We start from the raw sequence: 20,403 nt of genomic DNA, 5'->3' as shown, positions 1-20,403 counted from the left end.
GCAGCACCGGGACACACTCCGCTCAGAAGACCAGATCTTTACAGACGCCGTCCAGGATGGTTCACAGGGTTGGTTTGTTTTACACAGCAGATTGTTGTTGTGACACACATTTCCAAATGATATTCATGTGGACACGTCTGATCGCCCTAAAACCCCCTTTGGCTGATGTGGCGTCTTTGTTCAGGCAGTGATTGTTGCAACGAGAGCAAACGTGTACTGTTGACAGACAGACAGGCAGACAGACAGACGGACTGGCAGGCAGACGGACAGACGGACTGGCAGGCAGACGGACAGACGGACTGGCAGACAGACGGACAGACAAGTACACAGAACCCACACTCGAAAGGGTCGAGAATGAAAGGAGGAGGAATAAAGAGGGAAAGCAGGGTTGGAGCGCACCACCCAGGAGGGTCGCGCAGAACAATTTGGTTAGCAATGATCATTAAACATTAACCTCCACATAACTATATTTGGCTTCTTGTTATTCATTTATTCATTCATTGAGATGATAATAAACAAGAAAAAAAAAAACAACAACCCTGAAGCAGTTTCTTTTCAACCACCCTTACGATTTCGTGTAAACTGATATCCCGTTTTAGCCAAATTAGCCGTGCAGCCGCTCCCCATCAACAACGAAGTCTTCCCACCACATCAGGTCTCTGAAGCCGAGCGACTCAAAACCAGAGATACTGCTCCCAGATGGGTCGGTACCTATGGGATGTATAGGCTCTGTACAGGCTGTCAAATGTTTCCTTCCCACCAAGTAATTGTTCAATAAATAAATGAATATGTGCCATCGTGTAAAGACCTTCTGGTTGCAGGTTTGAGCCCCCCCGAGAAACAGCGACTCTTTAAAATCAAGTCTCGCCTTGTTTTAAGATCAGGAGCTGCCGAATTATCAGTTATTATTCTCAGTCTCCGGCCTCTACGTAAGGGCAGAGGATCCGTTTTTGTCCGTAAAGTGCTCAGAACCAGACCAGAACAAGACCACTTTACAACCATGACACCTATTCTAACTTATACAGGGAGGGATTTCAACAACGTAACAGTAGAAAAATAAACATTGTCCCCAACATTGCATAAAGAATCATTTAACAGAGAAGTTCATTCAAGTCATTAAACCATATAGAATTTTTTTTATATATATATCTCTAAAGTGTCTCACACAATCTTCAGAGTGAGAGGAGAAGGTGCCCCCCAAGAGAGGAAACGATGCAAACGGTGGTGGTGTGTTTTATCAGCGAGTCCAGAGTCTTCGCTTCCCGTCCTGCCCTCGCTGCAACCACCCCCCCCCCCCATTCCTCCTCCTGGTGAGGGAAAAGCTTCAACCTAAATGAGAACATGCTTCCTTAAACATCATTAATAATCACTTCAACAGCTGCTTCACAGTAATCACAAAGAGCAGGAAGACGCCGATCTGTTCCGCTCCACGCTTCAGTCTTTCTCTCCCGTCCTTTTCCCTGATTGACTGACTGAGGGACGGTAACGTCCCCGTTATCTCAGACCGCTACTCTCCACCCGTCCCACCACCCATAGGCTCACCAGATAAAACACACTTGGATGCTAGTGACCAAATCTATTTACATTTGTATCAGGTAGCGATGAACACTACTCTATTTTGTTTTTTGTTAGCGATCCCAAAACTAAAATGGGACAGAGGAGTAAAAAAATAAAGAAGTTAAACTGCACAAGAACAGTTGTGAGCGAGTGAGAGGCGGTTTTGATATATTCAGACTATTTACAACTATACGACAGAGCTGACACTGGTCTTTTGGAACGCCAGTGCTATGCCTGCCTATTGCTGGTTACAATTTAGATCCTTGTGTGTGTGTGTGTGTGTGTGTGTGGGGTCTGACGAAGCAGAGAATCCATTTTTCACACCCACACATTTAAATGTCTTGTTCATTTCGGGATTCTGTCCCACGTGGGCCGTGAGGAGACATCAAATGTTCATGTACCGTCACTTGTACATTCACATAATGGCCATCATCATCATCATCATAATCATCATCATCATCGTCATCATCCTCCCCCTCAGTTTATCTCAACTAGACCTAGGAAATAAAAAGCAGCTGAGGGTTCGCGCTGTTCGCGAAGCGGCTCTGTTTTGGTCGTCTGTGGCGCCGAAAAGCTCAAAATCAAGCGATCCGGAGGCAACCTCCGATCTGCTGGAGCGCGTCAGTGCAAAGGAGATGCAGCTCTGTCTTTATTTCTCTGCCCACAACCCAAAAAAACCTGGGGGACGTTGCCACGGCCCCGCTCAGGAAGCTGCGCTTCAGTGCAAAATCAAAAAACCCCAAAAAAACAGTGCCATATATTACAGATACTCCATAGTGCTCTGAAGAAACATGCATACAGAGATTGGGTAGGAAGCACACTATCTTACAGTACAATCCTTATCTGTGCAAGGTTTAGTGTGTGTACTCAGCACGACGGGCCCGTCCCTCCGGAAACAGCATCCCGTGCCACAGTATAGAAGAATTAGTCTCCACTAAATTTGCATTTCCCCGAAATGCGGACGTTTTCTGCGCCTACGCTAACAATGTTTGTGTTTATACGCGTTTGACGGAACATGGGCTTAGCTTGATTAAACACTACTATGTCGGGTAACAGCTGTAAACCGTGTTGTCGCCCCGTGGGGCAAACGTATATTTTGATCATACACCTATACATAGATTTTTATCCCGTACAGTTTTGATTTATTACAAAATTATTCTTATTATAACGCTTTATTATGATAGATGTCAGTATTATCGTACGACGATGACAGGGTTGAGTTGCTCGTCTTCATAAAAAGCATGCATGTTTCCATTCCCCTCCGCCATATCTCCAATGAGTGGATCCCTAATAGAGACATTTCTGCCGACGGCTGCTCCTCCTGCTCCTCCTGCTCCTCCTGCTCCTCCTGCTCCTCCCTTCCCTCTCCTTCAGTCCCTTCACCTTTGGGATGTAAGGCTTACAAAGAACACAGTATGCGCGTGTCCTTTGTTGCATCAGTTCCTTCGTCACCGTGAGCCTCCTCCCAGATCGGGTTATCACCACTGTGAAATAGTTGTGTTTTTCATACCTGAAAATGAACAGATAAATAGATATAGGTTGTGTTATTTCGTCCTTCCTCTCCTGGTCAGTTTGTAACAGGGAGTCTCAGTTGGTTGCCACGGATGCTGACAGCCCCTCCTCGTCCTGCTCCTCTAGAGTCTGAACAAGGCCGGTGGTGACATCAGACGCCTTCCTCTCGGAGATTGGCTCTGCCGGCGGTTGCCCCGGACTACTGCCGCCGGAGGCGTCCCCCTGTTGCGTGGGCGGAGTCAACGTGGCGGACTCTGGCTCCATGCGCAGTGTCACATCCTCCTCCTGGTTGGACAGGACAGAGGACCAGGCGGAGGAATTTCAGCATTTCTAATTCATATTCAATAAGAAGGATTTGGATTATAGGTCGGTGAGAAATTTGTGCTTTGATAGCTTTGCTCGATCGTTCTCACAATTTCAACTTTATTTTACCTTTAGCAGAATTTTCGAGGTTTTGTTTTTTTGAGTTGATCTATTTTCTAGCTGGTCGTTGCCTACAATACCTGCTTAAATGACGCGTGTTCAGGTCAAATGTGTACAATTGCTGCAATTTACTGTAACTTCCTACTGTTCAACAAATTCCCTTTGAGGAGAAAGGAATAAAATGCAGCAAATCCTCACAAAGATTTGGAATATTGCTCCACGTTTGAGAGGAAGAAATGAAATAACGTCCACTCTTTGATGATGAGAGGTGCATGCAGTGAGGCGCAGCGACGGCAATAAAGCCGCCATGGCGCTCTGTGTGCACCAGAGATGCCTTCATATGCAAATGTGTTACCTCACCTTGACCTCCTCCTCTTCCTCCTGCTGCTCCAGTAAGGGGGAGTGCTCTGTTCCCACCATCTCCTCTCCGGAGGGAACACAAAGGCTGGGCTCCACCACCGCTGACACACCCATGTAGCCTCCAGCCTCCGTCTGATAGGCCTCCATCTGACCCGTGTTCCACAGATCCACCAATGGTGGGTGAACCTGATGGACCAGACTGTGGATGGTGCTGTTGGGGGTTGCTTGCAAAGAGTGGTTGGCGCTGTGCAGCCGGTGCTCCAGAGACTGCAGACAGAGAGTCAGCAGTCCTGAAACTGTTTTTCATAATTACACCAGATCAAATGACTCCAATCAGCTGTTTGAAATGAGGATTCAAGTTTATTTGAAAACTAGTTTCGATTTCTGTACAGCGATATTTGAATCAAGGATTGTATGAATTGATCCAGGTTTGTGCTGTGACACCTCGGGGCACATTTAATCTTTTAGCATCTTCAGCCGTGCCGTTGAAGCTGCCTTCACGTACGCTAAATGAATCATGATGCTAATGGAAAAGATTCCCAAATCGCAACACATAAATCGTTTAACGTCGGGGTTAGTTCCTTTTTAGCTCCTCCAGTTACGTAAAATAAAAATGCTCATCTCAGTGTGGGCATCAAACCCTTAAACTAGCATCAAACCCTTAAACAAGACGTGTATGTGATGTTATTGGCTCATTTCAGGCAGCTCTTGTGTCCTCAGACTCTACCTGTTGTTGCTGGTACTGCAGGAGCTGCTGTTGCTGGTAGTGCTGGATCTGCTGGATCTGCTGCAGCTGCTGCAGCTGGCTCTGCTGCTGGAGAGTCAGCTGTTGCTGCTGCTGCGACAGGAAGTGAGCCTGTCCGTCGTATCCGTCGGTCCCGACGACGTAGGAGCCCGCCGGCGGAGACGCCACCCCGGAGGGATCGTTGTTGATGGGCTCCCAGGCGTCGGAGGAGGAGAGGCAGTAGTGGCCCTGGGAGACGTATGTGTGTGGCCACACCTCTGCTGAGGAGTGGTGCAATATCTGATCTGGAAAAAGAAAAACGGAAGCGGCAGCTGATCATATATGTCCCCTCAGTTGTTTTCATATCTGAAATGGTCAATTCAGAAAATCAATGGAAGACTTGAGTCAAGCTGCACATAAAAGTCAGGCTTGAGTCCAGAATAATTGGCCCGAGACTTTATAAAAACCTTTTCTTGAAGAGCATCTGTTCACCCAGAACTCCTTGCACCTCTAGAACAAGGCCTTCAAAAGAACCACAAGGAGTGGAAAATGTCCAGAGGTCCATGAGAAAAGAATAATGAGCTGACCCTCAAGCATGGAGAGGAGAGAGGGAACAGTATGTTCTCATTACCAGGCAACATGACGCATGTGATGCTGTGCACCGCCTCTCCCCCAACTACACCCAGCTGGCACAGCTGTCTTTACTCTGTCCATAATCTCACTCCCTATAACGGAAATCAATTAAACTTCATTTGTTGTGACGTCAACAATGACTCTAATATTGTAATCTCTCTCTCTCTCTCTCTCTCTCTCTCTCTCTCTCTCTCCTCTCTCTCTCTCTCTCTCTCTCTCTCCTCTCTCTCTCTCTCTCATCTCTCTCTCTCTCTCTCTCTCTCTCTTCTCTCTCTCTCTCTCTCTTTCTCTCTCTCTCTCCCCCTTGCTGTTTGTGCTGCATCATGTTTACATGTCAGCGTGTTTACATGTCATCATGTTTACGTGTCATCGTGTTTACGTGTCATCATGTTTACGTGTCATCATGTTTACGTGTCATCATGTTTACGTGTCAGCGTGTTTACATGTCATCGTGTTTACGTGTCATCATGTTACGTGTCATCGTGTTTACGTGTCAGCGTGTTTACATGTCATCAAGTTTACGTGTCATCGTGTTTACGTGTCATCATGTTTACATGTCAGCGTGTTTACGTGTCAGCGTGTTTACATGTCATCATGTTTACGTGTCAGCATGTTTATGTGTCATCATGTTACGTGTCATCATGTTTACGTGTCATCATGTTTACGTGTCAGCGTGTTTACGTGTCATCATGTTTACGTGTCATCGTGTTTACGTGTCATCGTGTTTACGTGTCAGCGTGTTTACGTGTCATCATGTTTACGTGTCATCATGTTTACGTGTCATCGTGTTTACCTCGACTGGTGATGCTTTCCTGGTTGACTTCGCTCAGATGAGCTACGCTGCCCTGGTTCGACCCCGACCGCGGACTCTCGCCATCCATCGACGTCCAGGCCAAGAGGGTCGCCTCTGAGATCGCAAACTGCTGTAGGATACCTGAGGTCAAAAGGACGAGGTAGGAGCACAGTGAGGTGATTCGGCACAAATATAGGCCTGAATCCCAGACTTTTCCACTCTGCTGATGAGGGTCATCGGGCTCAGACAGACGTCTGCACGTATTTCCAACCTGCTGCGAAGCGAGCCTCCTTCTCGCCGTCGCTAAGGTCACTGTAGGCGTCGTTCTCCAGCCGCCGCTCCTTTTCCCGCTCCTGGGTGGTGATGCGGGACTGGGGAATGCCGCCCGCGCCCACTGTCTGCATCCCCCAGTTTTGCCACTCAATCATATGCGCGACGCGCCCCTGGGCCATGGCTGTGGGCTTGGTCACCCTCTCCTTCATGGTGCGGGTCACACCTGCTCGTGGTGGAGGGGAGGTAGGGAGGAGGGGGAAATCGGCAGAAAAAAAGGAAAGATGGCAGAGTGAAGACAGGCGGGAAAGAAAGATGGACATAAGATACACATGTTACTAGCGTGTTTGTTTAGCGGTTTGGTCATGGACGCTGTGATGGCGTGTGGTCAATGGATGGCCTAGCGTAGTTTGGGAGGATCAGTCCTCAATAAATATACATAGTAGGTTTAAAATAAGATGTTTGAGGCAAGCGTCAATTAATAAATTGAACTTTGAATAGGTTGATGGAAATGAATTATTAGCCAAATCCAATTTTTCCACATAACTGTAGCTTAATGAGGGTCTCCGTGAACATGGATTAGGAAAAGGGCTAAATGACAAGGGTTACGGAGGTGACATTAATCTGTTTAATGAGACCGAGAGTTTATAGGCTACAGAGAGGGACGGATGTCATGTCTGACAAAGGTGCATCATGGGATGGGACACGATAATTGGGGTGAGATGGCGGCGTGGCATGAGTAATGAGACGTTGGCTTGTTGACGTGTTGGCTTTCACACCTCTGCTATGCTGTGCTGGCTAAGCAATAAACTGCTCCCTTTCACTCCTCAGCCTGTCCTACAATCCAACACAGCACAGGTTTTGGAAGAAGAAGATATTTATTTCCGCCACTGAACCAGCACCAAGCTGACATAATGCGCCGTGTTTCCTGTGACCCGCACATGATGACACACACTGCAAATCCCTGGTTGTTTGACTCTCCCTGGTGGCATCACATGGAGATGAGATTTATGAATAAATTATGAGGATAAATCATTCCACAAATCAGTGAGGGGGCACACAACGCAGCAACTGCACTACACTTCACTGCACTGTACCGCAGCCAAATAAACTGCACTGCACACAACAGCTGGATCAAACCAAATCCACTGCTAAAACAAAGCACTTCACTACACTGCACTGAACTCTGTTTAAAGCTGAGGATACACTACATGCTTTTCGACAGGCGTGTGTGCAAGAATCGAGAATTGTGCCTCCCAGTGTGCACGCGTCAGCACGTCTTGCAGCCAGCCCGGAGCAGCGAGCTGGCGGGGGGAATCTGCAACTGCGCGAGGAGATCCGGCTGAGAACAAACTCCTCCAACCATGTTTGATCTTTCAGCGCCAACTCGGGAGGCTGTCACGTTGGCGGCAGCTGGCCCGACCATCCATCTCTGGCCTGTTACGAGAGGATGCAGCAAGTGGAGGAACGGGCAAAGCCGGTGGGGGGGGGGGGGGGAGAGACTGCGCAAAAAAAAGGAAAATAGTGGACCAGTGTGGAGCGACAGACCCTCAAGTCAATGTCAGCTGCATCTGCAGATGTCCTCAGGAAGGAAAAAAGGGTCTTCTTCCTTCTCGGCACAGATGGTGGTGACCACAAAAACTCGCACAGCCTGTCTTGCATATCTGTTTGTTCCTCTTCTTCTTTTCCCCCCCCCCCCCCCCCCCCCGTTGCGGGTTGTCAGTCAGTCTGTTTCTGAACGTCTTTCCAGGACAGTTTTATGTCTGTGAAAGTCATGCAGTGTATTCCCAACTTTACCCACGACAATTGAGAACAGCCAGACCAGAACTTGCTCAGGACACCACAACTTCACAAGCACTTAACAGGGAAAAAAAAAAAAAAGAGATTGACTACACTTCCCACTCACCTGTTCTTAGATCAACAAGCCGCGTGCATTGAGTGTGTGTGACAGAGTCGTCTGCTTTTTGGGGCTGATTTATTTCCGTCAATGACTCACGAGGAGCCATTGGCGTGTGTGTGTTAACAGTGTGGAGAGGAAGTGACAGAAGGGAACCCAATTCGGGTACCATGCTGACCCCAGTCCCTGGTGAGGAAACCGGAGCCAACATGGGGTCAGTTTACCAGTTACATCACAGACACACACCTGACACACCTGACAGAGAAGACTTAGCCAGAGCCCCGATGCCGTAGGGGTTTGAGTTCCTCTTGAGCCGTGGCAGGATTGACGTGGTGTCTTCCATAGACAGCTAGAGATCGGAGATACGAGAGGAATGGAGGAGGGAAAAGGGGCATGGAGGAAAAAAAAGATGGGAGATCCACAGAGAGACATCAAGACAGCGTGAAGACGGAGTGTATTAGAAAAGGGGTGAGTGGAGGAGAAGTGATGGAGAATGTTGGGTTAATACAAGAGAAAAACCCACAAGTCCAGATTACAGTGTGCTGTGTTTCATTCTGCTCCGACGATTGGCTCAGATTGCGCTCGCTACCGTGCACCACTACCATAAACCGAAAAGGAGCGACTGTGAAGCTGAGAGAGAGGTAGGGGGGCTGGGAGGGGGGGTGGGGGGGTTGCTGGTGGCTAATGGGCCAGTCAAATCAAAGCAGGCAAAGGAAACAGAAAGGCGGCAGATGAAGGAATGGTGTCACGACACTTACATTGATTCCTTCCCATGAAAATTCTGAACGTCCATGCTGAGGAGGAGAAATAGGAGAAGAGAGGGATGGGAAAAGATTAGGAGAGGGATAGGAGAGAGGGAGAGAGAGAGGGAGGGAGACCATCAACGTGCAGGGGAGGGGAAATGGGAGAAGACAAAGAGAGGAGGGACACATCAGACATGCAGAGGGAGAAATGGAAATTAAAAGACAAGAGAGGGGAGGGTCAGCAGGATTTTCCAGGAAGGCGAGAGTCAAGGACCAGAATGACAAGGAGAAGGGAGGGGGATTAAACAGGGCATCAGTAATGTAAATTTGTTTATATGTATAGCAGAGTGAAAACCGGTGAGGGAGTCTCCTTCGTCTTCACTCGGGCTGCAAAACACTCAAGGCAAACAGCAGAGCGCCAGTGAGAGTCAACAAGACGTCAGCGTCAACATCCATCTGATGCTGCAGACATACAGCCAGCAGTGTGTGTGTGTGTGTGTGTGTGTGTGTCTCTGTGTGTAAACAGACGCAGGGAACAAAACATGGAAGCAGCTGCCTCGTCCATGCCATTCCTCACTATCAGCCAGACCGGACTGGGATCACTGGGGGTTTGGAAGCTGTTCTGGAATGTTTTCACCTCTGAGTCACGTCTGTCAAGGCCGAACAGTGACGGCATCAAAAAACCAGCACGGCACAGAATCCTTTTATAACCACTAACTGCTCCGCGTTTTGAGTCACTCCGACATTCTTTTTCGTGGTCAATATGCATCGGCGCCATTATGCTGCTCGGCAATGACAACAATGAAAAACCATCAGTCTTTTCTAAAGCTCACTGATTAAAAAATCAGGGAGGTTTTAAGAAACCATTCCCTGAACCTACAAATTAGAATCTTCTGTTTATATTTTTACAAAAACAAAAGCATTGTCCGTTAGCATACTCAGCTAACTCGAAGGCTATCTATAGTATTAACATATGAGCATCAATAGCAGCTATAGGGTTAAAACAGATTTGCTTCCACAGATATGGTGCAGGAATAGCCTGGAGCAAAACAAAGGCCGAAATGTATTTTGTTACTAGAAGCTGGTGTGACACGATGAGGGAGTGAGCAGCAGGTTCCTGTTCGCTCCATCTCTCCGTTTCTTGGAGCATGTATCCATATAAGTGGTGTTAATCGATATCCTTCTGCTCTCCTTTCCTTCACTCCTCCTTTTTCTATTCCTTACTCCCACTTCCTTGCTCTATCTCTCTCTCCCCCTCCCTCCCTCTCCCCCTCCCTCTCTCTCCCTCTCTCTCTCCAGGAGTGGGTGTGATGAGAGATTTAATACACTTAGGCTGTGGAATGGGGCCTCTTGAAGCAGTTTTCCTAAGTTCTTTCCAATAGCCCTGACATCACTGGTGTAAGGGTGTGTGTGTTTGTGCGTTCCCCCCGTGTGTGTGTTTGTTAGTTCCCTCTCTGCAGGCCTGAAGGGCATTCTCTGGCGCAGCCCATAAATAAATGATGGAATCCGTGATCACAGTGCATTTGGTGAAAAAGAAGAGTTCCCTACATTTGAGTCCAAAATGGTTTCCTCTCCTGTGTCTTGTCTCAAAGGGATTGTTTTTTAAAAATAATCATGGGCTCGGTATGACAGAAAGAGGGGAAAGAGTGTCGAAGGAGTTGGAAATTGATAAAAATGATGCCTGTGTTGATTCGCTCTGATGCAGCAGTGAAAAGAGACGCTCAGTTGGACATAAAGCAGTGATAACAGCAGCACTGAGCCGACCCATCCTGCGTTTGCCTTCCAGCTACATTGTTTTGCCGTTTTGGCAGAAGTGTAGTGGAAGTTAAACGACTGATTTACTAATCTACTCGCATAAGCCCGTCATGGCCGCTTTGGAGGCGCCGCGTGCGCTTGGTGCGAGCTGCTGCGGCGCTTTGTGCGGTTGCAGGTTTGCAGTCAGCAGCCGTGTTTGGTCTTTAAGAGTCCGATGTCAGTGGAAGTCAAAGAGAGGGGTTGATGAAGGAATTACCTGCTCCCCATCCTTCTGGACCGGCACACCGTCGGCCGCTGCGGGTGAGATAAAGACAGAGAGGGAAAACACGTGTTTAGTTCTCGTAGTTCATCTTTAATCGAGTCACCTGATGCTTTTGCACATTAAACACTGACACATCTGCACAACAGGAGATGTAACATGCTTAAAAAATATCCCACCATTTCCAATGACACATTTTTCTGAAGACACTTTTTTCCAGCCTACGAGCGATTTGCGGGGCCAGTTGAGCAGGCCGCCGTGCTCGTGCTGCCTGGCTGTGCTTCATAATGCACTAATATGCAGAGTTGGCGGCAGATTGCACGCGATGACAAACCTCTCCTCATACTTACCTGTGAGTCAGCTAAAAAAAAACAAAACACACAAGCCCTCTGATGGATAAGTGAACATTATTATCCCTCCTCTCTCCTGGCTGTCTAAATCCTAATTAAAACACTGGTTTAATTAGAGAGCGCGTGCTGGTAATGGGGTATAAATGCGGCCTCAGTCTCTAGGTGCCTGCTCACTCAGAGGGTCTGTGTCTCCGACTCTCACAGGGGCCCGCTCCTGTATCAACACTCGCTTTGTGTGTGCGTCTGCATGTGTGTCGCTCGGCCAGTCACATTTTCTACAATTTGGCAATTGTGAGCAACTCCTCAGGAGCCCCGAGAAAGGCAGAGTGTTGTTGGCTTCATGGATGTCCAGTGATGGCTGTGACCCACTGACCCAGTGATTCACAAACATCAGCTCCGCTCTGTCTCTGTTGGGCTCTCAGTTATTACCCTTCTCTCTGAACTCCATCCAGTCGCATCAGATCAGTGCGAGGGCAGGAGAGGAGGGACAAACTTCATTTAAAAGTGGACCTTCTTTACTTCCACGCAGAAGGGTTCGCCAGCTACAAATGAGGACCACCCCGCTTCGTTTGTACTGTCAACACAGGCTGGGGGGGTCTTCTCTCTCTTCGGTGGGCTCATTATATCACCAGTCTGTAATAACTTCTGAGGAGTTACTTCCTTGCTATGATGAGTAACCAAGGATTCAGTCACTCAGTACAATATTGCACAAATTCTCCACCAAATTATGGGAGGGGAGTTGAGAATATGAGCATTTACTGCTGCCAGATGATTGACAGATTGCCAGTCAATTACAGGGTGCACAGCATTCACTCAAACTAGGGGCACTTTAGATCCTCTTATTAACCTAACGTGCATAGACCGGTCCGTGACGGTGAGCGGAAACCTGTAGAAACCATTTTTAATCATATTTAAGGGAACTAACGGGAACTAATTGCCTCCTGCTCGGCTGTCAATCCAGATCTCATTGTTTAGCCAAAGGAAGCGGCGAGAGCGAACGAGGAACGAACATCAGCACCTAATCAAGTTGTCTGCCCCCCCCTCCCCCCAACAATGGGCCATACTTACATTCTCGCCATTAGAAATCAACTGTGTGTGACCCCGGCAGGATCAGTCAGGCATGTTTGATCTCTGGCACGGCGCGGGGGTGCGAGATGGTTACGTACAAGCTGACAGTGGTTGAACGCAAAGACGTCTCATTTAAAGTCTGGGCTGTGGGAGAGACTGACCCAGATTTCCTCCCCACACGGGTGAAGGAAGAATCAGCCCCGCAAACACACACTATACATATATATGCACGCCCACATATATCGGGCCTACAGCGGGTGTATGTCGCGACGCTGCTCCCTCTCTGCCGCCTTGAGTTTTCTCAGTTTACCCCCCCTCCCCCTCCCTCAGCCTCATTTGGCCAATTAGTATATTAGCAGTCATTCTCTCGCTGCAACAGTCACAATATGGCTCGAGAGTGGACTGCACCATGACGGTCTACCTCTGGGAACGGCTCCAGCCTTCCCCACAGCCATCATCCAGTGTGGCGTGTGCACCTTTGTGCATCTTAACTAGTGTCTGCCACCTTCAGCTGCACAGGAGATCACACGGAAGCATGTGCTGTTTGTGAAGTGAGCCACAAGGGTTGCTGGGATGTCTGCATCACGCAGGGATTATTCCGGGTTGCTTTGTTCCCAGAATATCTTCATACATGATGGGTTAGCGTTCACTGCAAGCGTCTGAATGGCTCCTTAAACCGCAGCATGCTCAGTAATCAAATGTGTGATTCTGCTCCGGAGGATCCAGCAGGATCCTTCCTTAAGGGAACAACGACAGAGCACATGACTGGTGCTCTGAGACAGCTTTTCCTCCCCTGGCGCTCCAAACTCTCACCCGCATACACAGCCGAGCAGAGCTGGATACCCTCCTGCGGTCATAGGGTAGCCAGCCTTAGCTTAGCGGAGGAGAAGGAGCAGGAAGGAGGCGAGGGAGGGAGGGAGGGAGGAGAAAAATGAGGGAGGAGCGCAGCCAAGCATAATGAACCACCTCGGATCTACATCGGCTGCACTGTCAACTCGGACTCTGAGTGGAGCGGCTTGACGGCTCCTGCCGGAGTGGGAAGCGTTTGAGCGTCATCTGTATTTTGCGCTCTCGTTGCCCTGCAGCAGTAATGGCGAGGGACCGAGGGGGCTCGCCGCTTGTTTACCACGACAGCTGCAGTAAGGCTGGTCGCCGCGATGGGGTGCCGGCTTGGAAGGTTGCCCTCTCGCAGCAATATGTGCAGATGCCGGGCTGCCGAGCTCCGGAGTTCAGCAAAAAACAGAACCCAGATGGTTTTCGTAGCTTGGTGAAGGGAAATGCAGCTAGGTGCGTATCAGGAGCTGAGCCGCACACATGCAGAGCATCTGACACACACTTAATCACACACAGCATGAGCTGCTGCCATTTACTAGGTGAAAAAAAAGTGTTTGTGATTGAGGTGCTCCTGTGGCGAGGTGAAGCGCTCGCTCTGTTTAGGCATGCATGTGGCTGCCAACCTGTGCGGAGGATACTGATACGGTCCGGGAAGGTTAAAGGACGGGCTCGGGCGCAGCTGCGGCCCGGCCTCACGCTGGAAACGCTGCACCCACACTTTTAATGGAGTCGGTTTGTTTCATAGATGGGTTTATTTTCAAGGTAAATGCAAGAACGTGCACTCGTCAATACCGATGTTTCAAAACCCTGTTTGGCTGAGTCACACATGAGCCTCCTCATTCTAATTTGCCACCACACACACACACACACACACCCACACACACACATGAATCCACTCAAATCTGCAGGCAAAGGCATTAATTTATATGTGCTACACTGGAGTCCTTGGAGTCAAAAGAGAGAGATACACACACATGCACACACACACACACACTCACTCAGAGGTCATCAGGTCTCATCATGTCTCTGAGGTACTACATCACTGAGTCATTCACCTTGAATGCATTCCGTGTACAAGGATTTTCCGACCAGTACAGAAGACGATCAATCATCTACGGATTTACCAGTTTTCAAGCGCACGGCCAGCTGGTAAACACTGGGACACGGTGTCACATGGCGGTGGGACGCGTTGAGGCACCAGCACCGACCGCGTTGTATCGACACCCACATTTGAGCCCACGAGCACATAAATATAGCTGCATGTGGGAGGTGGACATGAACCTGAGGTCATTTGCTGATCTGTGTATGAATATATACATAAACATGGATTCTGTGTTCAAATACAGACAGAGAAGCACACTCTTGTGTTAGGAAATGGCTTTAAAAAATCAGATTTAACCTTCCCACTGCAATAAGAACCACAGAGTATAAATGCCCAAGAAATAACTGGAATCATCTAGAAAGCCATCTTTGTGTTAAATGTTATTCTTTAATATCAACCAGCTCCTGTGTTGTTGAGGAAGGAACCAAACACATGATGATCAAATTCCAGTTTGAAACCCTTGTGAGTCTCCCTGCTACAAACAGGTTCATTCACTACAAGGGAAACATCTGCAGACACACACTCACACACAAGCAGAGCGAGAGAATCGTCTCTTAGTGCTTATTTAATAAGTAAGTGGTGTGTCAGCAGTGTCACTTTAGCAGAGCAAACTGAAGAAAAGTGAAGCGAGGGAGCAAATCTGCTTAGAGGCCGCACAGCCATGATGTCCTACATTCATATCTATACTTTCTCCTCTGCAGCTGGACACATGCTGTAGCCGTTATCTCCACGCGAACGTTGCTGCAGCACAGCCCGGTAACGGATACCTCTAATGCACAGCTTTTAGTGCAATTATTGCCAACAGCGTTATCCACACTACATCATCAAATGTAATCAACAAAATGAGGCAACAGATTCACCGACACCGCGTCTGGCTGCCGCAGAGATGTGATCTCAGTGGGGGAAATGTACATCACGCCCAAGCGGCATCCCAGACAGATCTATGCAGATCTGCTCCTTCTTGGAGGTCGCGAAGAACTACGTGAATATCTTAATGACTTCCTCTCAGGGCCTTTGCTCTGTCAGGAGTGGTGATGGATGTGATCATAAACTACGGCGCTGCTGCCTCTCCTCACCCACGGACTCCGGAGCTGAAGGGTGAGGAGCTACAGCAGACCTCTAAAGGTCACTGGCCATATTTTTCCAAATCAATTTTAATCGCTAACACGAGCGAAGAGCAAATAAACAGTCAGAAACCCTTTGGTAACGCATCCTAAACCAACGGGATGAGCAGAGCGCGGAAGCGCATGTGGAGCGCCGGGCCGTGCGCGCGTGGCGCCGGTGGGGAGCAGGAGGCAGACACATGCATCAGGGTTCCTCCTGTTTGGAGACAGATTCCGTCCTGCCGCTCCTCCTGTTGATCTCTGCTTGGCAACGTAGACTGCAGTTTAGAGGGCCGATCAATAGAGCACACTACATCCATTCTCACGCAGGATAAACACGGCCGCGCCTCTCGACCAGCAACACCGCTGCTCATTCTGTTTCTTACAAGGGAATCATGGAATCAGACATGCAAGCTGCTGGCTTTCCTTTTCAGGCCCATTTATTTACATATTCACGTCCGATTACATTCTGCACGTCTTACCACGGCAAACGGGGGGGGGGGGGGGGGGGGGGGGGGGGCGTTCCACTAAGTGGTTGTGTGTGATCTGTACTACAAGTGACAGGCTACAGTGTTGTGGTAGTCTATTTAGCATATTGTCCTTTATCACATGCAGCTCTCCATCACATCCGTCCCTAATAACAAAATGCTATTACCGACGCAATCTCATTGGATCTCTAAGCTCCTGTGATTGCTTGTGTAAAAAAATGAGAATCAGTATTCAGGTGGCTCCCAGTCAGATTAATGTGACACCTTCCCAAAGCCTTTTTGTCTCCTTCAATCACATTATTACCCGTCACTGGGCTCCAGCCGCGGCCCGAGTGCTGGAGGAAGACGCCAACCTCTCTGCAACCCGTCAAATGTTGTAATCCGGTGGGCCTGAGACGCGGTGGCACTTTCCCACTACATTCAGTCCGCAGCTGTCTTCCCCTGACCGAGGCGTCATTACTCGGTGTCCTGCCCATTCCAGATGTTTAAAGTCCTCTTTCTCCAGCGTCTACGTGTCGGTACAGAGGCGGAGTGGCACCGCACACGCAGACAGGAGATCCGATCATCCCGGCAGACTTTGACATTGATGACTTCTGTAAAGGTTACGCACTTTTCAAAGTGGCATAAAACGTGTTCAGACCAAGGCCACGAATGTGTTTCAGAGCCGTACATGCGTCGTGTCCTCTGAATATTTCACACCACAAGAAGCCAGTGTTTATTTTTACCTTGGGGCAAAACGTGCAGGACGAGAACGTGCGCTGCAACGCTGCAATTGCAATTAACTGTTTTAGCAGCGGGATTACCAAAATCCCTGCTTTACTTAAAGTGTCATCTATGTGTTTATCCAGGAGGGTCCTCGGCAGAAAACTCCCATCGATCCCAACAGGCGCACGTATGCCTGTCCGCCCCCCATCGCCTTTGCCATGCATCCATCTCGCCTCCTCCCTGCCTGCCTGCCTGTCTGGCTGGAATTCTTCCTCTATTTCTCATTTCTTCATCCCCCTCTTTCTGTATTCTTGTAAATAACAGCGCAAAAGCCCCTGACCGTGACACCGTCCCACCTCTCTTTTCCCTCCTTTTCCAACCCAGGCTGCCCTATAAATAAACACGATCACATCGTTTCCCTCTCCTGCCTCCTCTCCATCCCCGCTCTGCCTCCTACTCACACACGTATACATACTGCCAAACAGTATCATAAATCAAGGGATGGGAGGAGGCAGGGAGGCAGGCAAGGCAGGGAGGTGGGGGATGCAGCCGCACACACACCGACACATTTGAACATGTATTGTCTCTGACATCTGCCCGTATGCTGCGGACGGCCAGCGTACATACATTTACACTGCACTGAAAAGGGACACAAACTGTTCACACGCACGCATGCACGCACGCACGCACACAAAGCCTGCCCACAGTCTCCTCGCCAAAGCCTCGCGTCTGCAAGCACCCCGTCCTCCCTCCCTCCCGCCCACCCCCACCCCCCAAACGAACCCCCGGAGCCTGCAATGAGAGAGGGAAAAGAGAGGCTTACTCAGTCTCCTAGAGCCGATGCATCCCATGGTGTATTCACAAAGGCCCTGGATACAAGCGTGGAAGTGTTACCCAGACGCCGCGCATTCTCCCTCTTCCTCCTGTGACTCTCTCTCTTCCTCGCTCTCACTCGCTCTGCTGTAGCTCCTTTCTCTCCTGCGCTCTCTCTCTTCTCCTCCTGCAGCCGCTCGATCCCTCCCTCCCTCTCTCCCTCTCTCTCTCTCCCCCTCTCTTTCTCTCGACCTCCCTCCCTCTCGCTCCCTCTATCCGGTGCAGTGTCTTAGAAGAGATGCGGTTAGTAAGTCAGTATGCCTGAGGGAATGACGTGAGGAGTGTTATTACTCTTTTTTTTCTCTCTAATTGGGCATTTATATCACCAATGTGATAGCTTTATTATCCTGAAATCCAGCTGCACGTGCAGCCATTGTTCCTTCTCACCAGCATTCATGTCCCGACCGATTGAATGTTTAAGGGAACAGCTACAGCAGACGGACTGGGTGGCCACCATGAGATCAGTGGCTCGTAGCTGTTGGGACCAGGCTGCCATTGTTTTAGGTATCTGCACTGCTGCCGAGCCAAAATGGGGGATTCTCCCTCTCTGTCTCCCTCTCCCGTGTGCTTTCAGCCTGACTATTCACTGCAGCGATTTCCTTGCACCGTTCCCCTCACCGTCTCCATCACCCTCCCTCACAGCGATCGCTCAGCCAGATTCACGGACACACACCTCGACAGTCCTAGACAGCCCTGCAAGAGAGAAAGGGAAGAATAGAGGAAAAGGGGAGGGTTTCCTTCACACCCAAGATGGTGTTGAGTCTCCACCTCTTTCTGTCATCTCTCTGTATTGATCTACTCTCCAGTCGTCGTGTGCTCCGGAATTCCTCTGAATTACAGCCTCTCTCTCTCTCCCCCATCTCATCCTGTCTTTCTAGGTGTAAAGGAGAGAAGGATGTCTCCTTCATCCACAGTCTCTCCTTCACCTGGCACTTTTCCTGACAGCCTCTCTGTCTTACCTTAAATACATGCTAATTCATCCAAATTCTCTGTATTTCTTCACCTCAGCCTCTCGGACCCATCCTCCATCCCTCTGTTTCTGACCAACACGCAGCATCGTGTGCTGTTTCCTCAAGTCTTTGGCCAGGGAGTGATGCTGGGGGCCCCTGTGAACGGCAAAAAGGATCATGTGTGGTCGCTCACGGTCGGCTCACTTTACATTCTTGGTGTGAAAAAAGACGTGAAGAGAGCAGAACAGATGGAAGGAGAGAAAAAGAGAGAGAGAGAGAGGCAGAATGGGCAGATGGGGAAGTGCTGGGAAGGAAGGAACTATTCAGTAAGGGGAGGTGTGAAGACATTACTGTGCAAGGGAAAGGAATTCACTTCTGAAGAGATTGAGGGGGGAAATACGACAATCGCACCAGGCTATAAAACAGAGATGCAAAGACTCGGCTGGCAATAAAGGCTTGAAAGTGAATGTGCGGCTTGCCAGACATAACAATTCATACATAATCCAGCCAATCCCTCCACTCTGAGTTTATATATAGATGTGTGTTAGCGCTCTCTGTCGGATTCCCACCGGGACAGAGGAAATCAGGCAATAGGCTGCTGCAGGGGTCAGCTTTACTCACTGCTGTAGCCTCACATACTGCGAATCTATTTAGAGGGGAAACGACTTTTCTACCCTGTCGTACATGCAATTAAAGGCCGAGCAGATTCTGTTAAACCCTTTGTCTCCCTGTCAGATCGTCAGATCCCCATCCACAGTAAACCTCTCTACAACTTCCTGTGTGGAGGTCACAGTGATGCTCCGTGTCAGACGAAATAGCTGAAATTTTCTAACATCCATCATCCAAGTTATATTTACTCAACAGAAAACTCACCGGCACTCAGTAGGACCACAAATATTGATTGAAATGGAGCTAATCTGCAGCTTTCCTGGTAAACATGCAGCTATTTTTGCAAACATTTGCTACATGCAAGTAGGTTTTTCTCCCCCTGGTTCTCAGCAACCTTTGATCATGGTATTAATGAGGAAAATATTCTTTGGCTGCGACGCTAACACTGACAGGCAGCACATATATAAAGACCTCAGCGTGACAGCGCACTGACGCATGGTATGACCCGTCAATGTGACACAAGGTCACCCACAGACAGGAAGAAGGAATCTTGATGCTCATGATGCATCATCCTTAAAGACGGCTGCCTCTGCCACGCCAGCACCAGCGAGGCTTGTGCCGCACCACCAAACGTCCTCCCGGCAGATGTTACGTTCTGCCTTTTATTCCCTCCTCCAGTCTGGTGCTGAGGATGCGGAAAAAGACGACGATTCACCGGGAATCTCAGGAAGCGCGCGCCTTCTTCCTGCAATCAGTCACTTTCACGTGTCTGCCGCTATCTGTCTGTCTCCTCCAGGATGTTACATCATTTGTGATAATGAAGAACAGCTAACTGTCTTGTTCAGGCACTCAATGAAGAAGGAGGAGTGACAGCTAGCAAAGCAATGCTAAACATGATGGTTTGGTTTACATATAAAGAAGACAAAGAGAGAGAGACAATGTGTGTGTGTGTGTGTGGTGTGTGTGTGTACTGGAAGCACTGTATGTGTTACTATATGTGTTAATTAAAACCACATGACATGCTGTTCTCTCTCTCAAGCTCTCGCCAGTGTGTGTGTATGTACTGTGTGTGTGTGTGTGTGTGTGTGTGCGTGCGTCTGTCCAACCTGCAGCGAAAATCAGCCTCTTTTTCATAAGTATGGTGATGGTGGAGCGTTGTAAAGGTTTCTAGGACTAGAAGATGGAAAGGATGAAGATAAAGAGGTGGGAGTGGCTCTCTGTGGTTTATTTTTGAAGAGGCGTAGTAGGAGGGATGAGATGAGGGACCCATTAAACGCTATTACGGACAGCCTCTTTAAAGGTGTTTTCAGCTGTTAATGACTGTGTTTTTGCTTAAGCCAGAGGGAGAAAGTTGATTTTCTATTATGCGATGCATCAGCCTGGGGTTTACATTTG

The 20,403-nt window shown here is 48.9% G+C and overlaps 1 protein-coding gene across 7 annotated transcripts; it reads right to left on the bottom strand.

Moving 5' to 3' along the window:
* Positions 1–469: 469 nt before the first annotated feature.
* fam131bb (family with sequence similarity 131 member Bb) lies at positions 470–20,185 on the bottom strand. Of its 7 annotated transcripts, none has more exons than XM_057046040.1 (9): positions 20,115–20,185; positions 10,924–10,961; positions 8,928–8,963; positions 8,416–8,518; positions 6,274–6,498; positions 6,003–6,143; positions 4,580–4,881; positions 3,853–4,119; positions 470–3,354 (listed from the first exon to the last, which is right to left on the bottom strand). In XM_057046040.1, exons 1-9 carry the CDS (start codon positions 20,140–20,142, stop codon positions 3,145–3,147), a joined length of 1,350 nt encoding a protein of 449 aa, XP_056902020.1. In that variant the 5' UTR covers positions 20,143–20,185; the 3' UTR covers positions 470–3,144. The 7 variants fall into 7 exon arrangements, with proteins under 7 accessions (XP_056902020.1, XP_056902019.1, XP_056902021.1 ...); XM_057046039.1 differs by lacking the exon at positions 20,115–20,185 and adding an exon at positions 17,400–17,572; XM_057046041.1 differs by lacking the exon at positions 20,115–20,185 and adding an exon at positions 17,400–17,572 and having other exon boundaries at positions 8,425–8,518.
* Positions 20,186–20,403: the final 218 nt, after the last annotated feature.

Source organism: Takifugu flavidus, chromosome 10 (assembly GCF_003711565.1).
Source record: "Takifugu flavidus isolate HTHZ2018 chromosome 10, ASM371156v2, whole genome shotgun sequence".
NCBI lineage: Eukaryota > Metazoa > Chordata > Actinopteri > Tetraodontiformes > Tetraodontidae > Takifugu > Takifugu flavidus.
Note: the sequence above shows the minus strand (reverse complement) of the source record. Positions and strands in the feature narration are given on the sequence as shown.